The sequence below is a fragment of the Triticum dicoccoides genome, chromosome 2B, assembly GCF_002162155.2.
Source record: "Triticum dicoccoides isolate Atlit2015 ecotype Zavitan chromosome 2B, WEW_v2.0, whole genome shotgun sequence".
Lineage (NCBI taxonomy): Eukaryota > Viridiplantae > Streptophyta > Magnoliopsida > Poales > Poaceae > Triticum > Triticum dicoccoides.
Genome location: NC_041383.1, coordinates 564,378,505 through 564,386,568, shown reverse-complemented (window position 1 = coordinate 564,386,568; position 8,064 = coordinate 564,378,505). Strand labels below are relative to the sequence as shown.

The following is an 8,064-nucleotide window of genomic DNA, read 5'->3' as shown; positions in this document are numbered from 1 at the left end:
AGAACATACAAACAATGTAACGATGAACGAAATGGACGTACCATCGCAACCGCAAACTCTTTTTTTTTTGAGAAAATCAGACTCCCCTAATAATAGTAGAGAAAAATGGATTTATACCGCTATAAAAAAAGGAAAACTAAACGGCGCATTTTTGTAGGGATTTTATAAACGGCGCGTTAAGCGCCGAATATGATTCGCTAGGGAAACGAGGGTAAACTTTTTTTTTCGAGAGAAGAAAACGAGGGTAAAACTGAAGCGTAAACTTTGCATAGGTACCCGAAGCCCAGTAGCCAAGTCGGCCCAACCCGTCGGTAGTCTGCCTAAAGGCCCAATGACAAGATTAGTCCAAACCAAAACCCAATCTCCAAAAAAAGAAGTCCAAACCAAAACCCTCCCCTCTTCCTCTCCTTCCGCCGTCGCCGCCAGCGCCAGCGCCTCCTCCTCCCGCCGCCCTCGGTCTCCGATGGCCGACGCACCGGAGCAGCCTACGCCAGACCCGCCCACACCGCCACAGGAGGCCATCCAAAGGCCTAAGAAAAATAAGAAAGGCCGCAGGAAGAAACCGAAGAAAGTCGCCGCCGCCACTGCCGCCCCCTCCTCCTCTGGCGCCACCATGGTCGAGGACCCCTTCCTCGTCCTCGCCGGCGGCAAGGAAGGAGGTAACGAGCTGACTTTCCAGCACTGAGCTCCACCTTGGTTTGATTTGTTTCTGTGGTTACTGACGTGGCTGGGGATTCGGCGCAGGGTTCCTGGAGCTGGAGGAGATCGACGGGGCCGACTTCGGGATCTTCGGGAGCGTCGTGGAAGACGTGGGAGCAAGTGAGAAGAAAGCGTGGAATGACCAGAAGAAGAAGAAGAAAAAGAAACGCAAGCGAGGGGATGCCAAGCGCTTGGACGGCAATGTGGGCGGCGATGGTGATGGTGATGGCGATTGTGCAGGCGATTCGGTAGCTGAGAGCGAGGAGGAGGGTGAGAAGGGTGAGAAGAAAGGAAAGAGGAAGAAGAGGAACAAGAAGAAGAGGAAGGTGAAGGATAATGATTCAGAGAGCAAGGAGGACGTTGCTGATGACAATGTGGAAGGTGCTTAGCTTCTCATTTTCAGCTTGTGGTTTCGAATCATTTGCTTTTGTATCTCTTAGACTGTAGTTTTTGCATTCTTTGCTTTGTGCTTCTGTTAGTTGTGATTTGCCAAATTTATAGTTAATAATCCTGTTGTGTGCTTCCAGATATGCAAGATGACATTGCAAATATGGAACAAGACAACAAAGAGGAGGTGAAATTGGGTGAGGATGAACTTTATGCGTGGCTAGAGCTAAGATTGCATCCCCTTCTTATCAAGGCAATGCACAGGCTTGGGTTCAATGAGCCAACGCCTATACAGAAGGCTTGCATTCCTGCAGGGGCTCATCAAGGCAAGGTTTGTCAATGTTAACTCATAGGCCACTGGCCATTGGCTTTTTCTACATGAAAATGGTGACACTATTCTTTACTGAAAATATGGTGTTGTTCCTATAATTGTTGCTTTCATAAAGTTGCGTAATGGATGTATTATTGTACTCCCTCCGTTCCTAAATATTTGTCTTTTTAAAGATTTCAAATTGACTAGCACATACGGATGTATATAGACATATTTTAGAGTGTAGATTCACTCATTTTGCTTTGTATGTAGTCATTTGTTGAAATCTCTAGAAAGACAAATATTTAGGAACGGAGGGAGTATTTAAATACTGATGGTGCTATTTTTCGTCCCTCTTAGTTAACTAATTATTAATTGAAGCTTTTTAAATTGCTCCAGATGAAACCTTAGGTCTTTTAACTATGCTCTTGTATAATTTTTCACACTGCAACAGGATGTTATTGGAGCAGCTGAGACAGGTTCTGGCAAGACACTTGCTTTTGGTCTCCCTATTTTGCAGCGCCTTCTTGAAGAACGAGAGAAGACCACAAGATTACATGTAGAAGATGAAAAAGCGGCGGAGGGAAGTTCTACAGGAGGCCCACTCAGAGCACTTATTTTGACACCCACCAGAGAACTTGCCAAACAGGTATAAGAATGACCTAACGTAGTGCAATTTACATTTGGCGTGGAAATTAATTGTTTGACGATGCTATAGCAGTATAGCTATAAATCTGCGCTCTCCATCCTATTGCCCTTGGCGCTTGATTGGGTTCAAATTTCCCTAGCTTATTCAGTTTGAATTCTGAATATCGTTGGTCCTGTAATTTCTTCTGTGCAAGCTGTCACCTATATTCGAATATGAGGTACCATGTGTCACCCACTCATTCACATGTTCTTATTCTTATTTACAGGTCTGTGATCATCTAAAAGAAGCAGCTAAGTTCTTAGGAATTCATGTTGTTCCTATTGTTGGTGGTTTATCCATGGAAAAGCAAGAACGACTTTTGAAAAAGAAACCTGAAATTGTTGTTGGAACTCCAGGAAGATTATGGGAGCTAATGTCATCAGGCAATCAGCACTTAGTTGAGGTTAGTATGTGAAAGTCTGAAAGCATAAGTCAAATTGTTAGCGTGCATTTTGGCATTTCAGTGTATCATCAACATGCACATCATTCATATCCCTTGGGTTGCAGTATAGGGAATAATTATTTAAATATTATCAGCAATCATAAGCTAATCTGAAATTGACTGTTTCGGAAGATTCCCATCTCTGGAAACTAAAAGAAAATGGCACACTTACTAGATTCACCTTTTTTCTGTTTGTACAAACTGCAAACAGAAAGACAGGCTGGCATCTTTAGTCTGGAGAATGCTGGTTTACCTCCTAAGATAAAAAAAACTTCTATTTGATGGAGCCCAGTGATCTCTAGTTGAAGCTAACCTATATCTGATGGTTATTACTTCTATTTTCGACTTCTGGACAAATGAACCCAATAGTAAACTGAACTCATTTTATATTTCAGAAGAAGAGAGAATGAGTGTATACATTTGGCATATTCTACTTATTGCAGTTGTCATTTTGTGGTTATTTTATTTTGAAGACACGGTGCTAACTGTCACAATATTCTGTCTCAGCTTCATTCATTGTCATTCTTCGTGTTGGACGAGGCTGATAGAATGATAGAGCGGGGTCATTTTAAAGAAGTGCAATCTATCATTGAGATGCTTCCATTATCCAATAGTTCTGATGAGCAAACTGTAAAAGCCACGTCAAGCTGTGAAACTGTGGCAAATTTGCAAATAAAGAAGAGGCAAACCTTTGTCTTCTCAGCAACGCTTGCACTTTCAGCTAATTTTCGCAAGAAGTTGAAGCGTGGGCTTTCTACTTCAAAGACAGCGACGGCTGATGATCTTAGTTCTATTGAAGCACTTTCAAAGCAGGCTGGTATGAAACCTAATGCAGAAATAGTTGATTTGACAAATGCTTCGATCTTGCCTGAGAAACTTGAAGAATCATTCATCGAGTATGCCTTCTCTTCTTTTTGTACTTCTGTTATTATGGCCACTGTTTTCTTTGGCTTGTACTCCCGCCGTAAATAAATATGAGTGTTTATAGATTACTAAAGTAGAGGGCAGGCCAGGCGCAGTGGTGAAGTCCTCCCCACTTGTGCCAAGAGGTCCTGGGTTCGAACCAGCCTCTCTGCATTGCACTTTGCAGGGGTAAGACTAGGTTCCTGTAATCCCTCCCCAGACCCCACCTTGTGTGGGAGCTTCTATGCACTGGGTCTGTCCTTTGTTTATAGATTACTAAAGTAGTGATCAAAACGCTCTTATATTTCTTTACAGAGGGAGTACCTTTTTTATGAAAAATTTATAGACAGTTTGACACTGAAAAATCATCGCTTGTTTTGCAGGTGTAGTGATGATGATAAGGATGCCAACCTTTATTATATACTGAGTGTTCATGGGCAAGGCCGCACGATAGTATTTTGCACATCGATTTCTGCACTGCGTCACATTTCTTCCTTATTACGCACTCTTGGAATAAATGTCTTGACAAATCATGCTCAAATGCAACAAAGGGCTCGCATGAAGGTGATTTTCTCCCATAAACTATACATGATATTTACATTTACATTTGCTAAGCTTTTGGAATTATAATTCAGTCTAGATTTATCCGTTATATACTTAAATGGTTATGGCCAGAATTCCTGTAACCCGCACAATCTGGTACACACATGAAAGTTATGCCTTTTATTCGCACATGCACTTTCATCTTTGGATGTTGCTAACAGTAATTAATGCACTAATGTTTGCCTGAAATTATCAGTTAATAACTGACTCTAGGATAAGAGGATGCTTTATTTTTCTTTTCAAGTTCTATGATGATGTATGATCTACCTTGTGCACTGTAGTTTTTTTTTTGTTATTGCTTATTTTACATTGATCCGTATGACTGGTTATGTCCAAATAAAGTTGAGCACTTCTGATATATCCTTGTTCAGCTTTGCCTTCTGTAACATAAAGCGTTGAGGTTTTCCTGTGTTCATTCAGGCTGTGGATCGTTTCCGTGAAGGTGAGAACTCCGTTTTGGTCGCGACTGATGGTTTTGCAAGGGGCATGGACTTTGATAATGTTCGAACTGTTATCCATTATCAACTGCCACACTCAAGTGATGTAAGTGCACTGTTTATTTCTCAAACCTATACTTTTCTAGATATAGACCAAGCTAACTAGAGCTATTAAAATTCTTGTTTGTCCCCTTAGGTTTATATCCACAGGAGTGGAAGGACAGCGCGTAAATCATTGACTGGCTGCAGTATTGCATTAATCTCCCCTGCCGACAAAGCCAAGTTTTACTCTCTTTGCAAGTCATTTTCAAAGGTGATTTATTTCATGTGTATTCATACAATAAATATTACTGCATAGGCGGCATATTCAACCTCTTATGGCTTGTCATAACTGATCTTTTTGGCCACAGTTTCCGATATATTATTTCATAGCCTATTTTGCACCTGTTGCTGCAACTGCACTTCCATCGCTTTCAAGTCTCAACGTGGTGCATAATTTTACAATGCTTATTTCTCGGATTAAGCTGACTTTATGCATTGATTGAAAATCACAGGAGAACCTGCAGCAGTTTCCTGTTGATCAGGCCTACATGCCTGCAATAATGAATAGGCTCTCCCTTGCTCGGCAGATTGACAAGATATCAAGTAAAAATTCAAAGGCAAGGGGTTTGTTAGATTTTCAATCATATTCTCTGGTCATTTCTAACACGTATGGATTAACCACTGGCCTCTGATTAACATTAGGTTATGGTTGTCTACGCTCTGATTCTCCTCTGCTTTTCAGGAAAATGCTAACAAATCCTGGCTTCAGAGGAATGCTGAATCCATGGGTTTGATATTGGAGGCTAGTGACAGTGAGGAAGAACGTGTACGGGGCCACAAGCAACGAAAGGCGACTTCGGCACAACTCCAGAAACTTCAACAGGTTTGAATGATTAAGATGATTATATTAGGGCTATATAGCAAGGTTAAAATACCGTTAAACTAAACTATTTGTAGGTGTTCATGATTTTTACAATGTTTACCTATCTGCCCGTATGTAAACATATTTTCGTTTGAATCACAGGATTTGAATGAACTCTTGCAACATCCCTTGCAGCCTAAGACATTCTCACGCCGCTATTTGGCTGGGGTTAGTTTTCTTTCATGGAGTAAATGTTATGGATTGATTATGTATCCTAACCTGACTAGCGTGTCTATTATGTGTTCACTGACTTGAACCATCAATTTGTTCAGGCTGGTATTTCACCATTGCTTCAAAAGCAACTAGAAGAGTTGTCCAAAAGGAATGTAAACAGTAATAGCAGTAATGACAATAATAAAGGATCGCGGTTTGTTATTATTGGCCAGGATCGTGTGGAACCATTGCAAGCTCTTCAAGATTCTGGGCAAGAGGTTAGGTTTCTATAGACTATTTACGGTATTCATAACCAGAATCAAGTTTGTATCGTGTGTATGTAGCTCATACATTAGTTGCCTTTGTTTGTGTATGTAGTTAATATATTAGTTGCTTTTGATTTCATTCTGTCAGATTTGTGTGAACATGGACAAGCAAAAGGAGAAGAGAAGACTTGCTGAGAACTGGAGGCGAAAGAAACACGAAGAGAAGAAAAGTAAACTTTTATCATCGTTTTTCTTCTATTTCGCCTCACTTGCAGTCAGATGAATGTTGGATGTAACCTGTCTCTGATCACGTGTTTTACATTTCAAATATCCCCTTAACTATACTTACAAGGAAAAACAGTACAAACATTGTACAGACAGAGCACACCCACCTTATAAGTACCACCTTCTATTTTCAGGCACACGGGAACAAAAGAGAAAGGACAGGAGAAGTGCTAAAGAGAGGGACTGAATAATAAATGAAATACTGAAAGAGGAGCCATGTACTGTTTTGAGATTGTTTGTCTCGGGGGCTTGGGAAGGGTAAATGTGCCGGGCTACTTCATCATCAGGCCACTTCAGTTCCACGATTCCTTTCAAGAATGCATGCCTTCGCTGATGATTTTGACACGACAGATGATTGAAGAATATGTCAGTTGGAGGAAACGAGATCAAGGCCATGTATTCCGTGTTTTGCAGTTGAAGATAAGTTAGAACTGAGCCCTAGCAGAGAATAAACGCCGTACAATTGACTCATCTCTGTAACATGTGTACGTTATCAGTTTATCTTTGAGTGCTGAAATTTTGTTGTTGTCCTGAGTGAGTTCACCCAGATGTTATGTGTTCACTGACTTCAACCATCAATTTATCCAGGCAGGTATTTCACCATTGCTTCAAAAGCAAGTACGTACGTAGAAGAGTTGACCGAAAGGGACGTAAACAGTAATAACGAGAATAAATGGTCTCGATTTGTTATTATTTGGCTAGAGGTACATGTGTCTTCACCAAATATTAGAGCGGGAGTACGCACTGTTCTGTACGAGCCTGACCGCTAGTGTCTACTTGGCAGTGTACAAAATCACAATCTTCTACTCCCTCCGTTTCTAAATATTTGTCTTTCTAGATATTTTAACAAGTGACTACATAGAAAGCAAAATGAGTGAATCTACTCTTTAAAATATGTCTATATACATCTGTATGTGATAGTCTATTTGAAATACTTAGAAAGACAAATATTTAGGAACAAAGCGACTCCAGCAGAGTTGCCATATGACGCTGAACCTAACGCTAAGAGCGACTCCAGCAGAGTTGCCATACGGCCCTGATCACCACAATAACTACTATTATGATGATTTTGACTCAAAATAACACTTTAGCAGAGTCCACATATACCTCCCCATTTTATGAAGCTCACTCCAAAACGAGCTCATATATAGCCTTCAAATATGGAGGATGTGGAGGCCCTGCTTGGAGCGTGCTCCATATCCAACTGCAAACGTAGGAGGGAAGTTTCGACTTCTTTCTCGTCGCACCACAGTTGGGTTTTGAAGTTGTCGGCCAGGTTCACGCACAAACAATCACCGATGAACCATGGTGGATGGACGACCAACCACCTACACATTAATGGTCTCTACCACACCTTTTGATTCCCGAAGCTGTTCGGATGGCCACGGGGCTTCATCCCCAGCTATAAAAAGCCCGGTGGCAAGGCGTCCTCATTACCAAAGTCCTAGCCGCCTCCTCCCCTCCCATCTCCTCCAACATCTGGGACAATGCCGTCGCGCAAGAACGTAGCCTATTGGCTCAATTTGGTGGCTGAGCGGAACCTCACGTCCTAGATGCCGCGCACCGACGCGAACTCTCACCGCGACGCACTAGTTGCGGCAGCCGCCGGATCCTCCTCCCACGACAGCAACATATCTGGCGGCGGCAGGGGATCCGACGCTTCAGGTGACACCGATGGCTCCACTAGTGGCTGATGCCGTAGGGCTTGCCCGCTTGTTCGGGTGAAGGAGGAGGAGGAGGAGGATCTCCGCGTCTACGTCGCTGGCCGCTCGTTCCAATTGAAGACACTGTACATGTCAAGGCCAGCCGGACACGATGCCAGAGTTCAAGGATCCACTCGACACCGTGCTGTGGCTCTCCGCCCTCAAAGCTCACAACAAGGAGTACATCCGGTGACAGTTCCCAGCCGTAACCATCAACAAGGAGG

General features: G+C 42.4%; 1 protein-coding gene across 1 annotated transcript; it reads left to right on the top strand.

Moving 5' to 3' along the window:
- The first annotated feature begins 371 nt into the window (after positions 1-371).
- On the top strand, positions 372-6,699 carry LOC119364877 (DEAD-box ATP-dependent RNA helicase 13-like). Its single transcript, XM_037630437.1, has 15 exons — positions 372-659; positions 745-1,080; positions 1,227-1,417; positions 1,851-2,045; positions 2,311-2,487; positions 3,034-3,422; positions 3,813-3,993; positions 4,453-4,575; positions 4,666-4,782; positions 5,024-5,128; positions 5,254-5,394; positions 5,536-5,601; positions 5,706-5,864; positions 6,001-6,082; positions 6,272-6,699. The coding sequence occupies exons 1-15, from the start codon at positions 464-466 to the stop codon at positions 6,322-6,324; spliced, it is 2,511 nt and encodes an 836-aa protein (XP_037486334.1). The 5' UTR covers positions 372-463; the 3' UTR covers positions 6,325-6,699.
- Positions 6,700-8,064: the final 1,365 nt, after the last annotated feature.

Excerpts from the sequence above, each read along its gene's own strand:
- LOC119364877 (XM_037630437.1), top strand. The coding sequence starts at position 464 with ATGGCCGACGCACCGGAGCAGCCTACGCCAGACCCGCCCACACCGCCA. Across the intron at positions 1,418-1,850 it reads CAGGGGCTCATCAAGGCAAG|GATGTTATTGGAGCAGCTGA; the intron begins GTTTGTCAATGT and ends ACACTGCAACAG. Across the intron at positions 5,865-6,000 it reads TTCAAGATTCTGGGCAAGAG|ATTTGTGTGAACATGGACAA; the intron begins GTTAGGTTTCTA and ends TCATTCTGTCAG.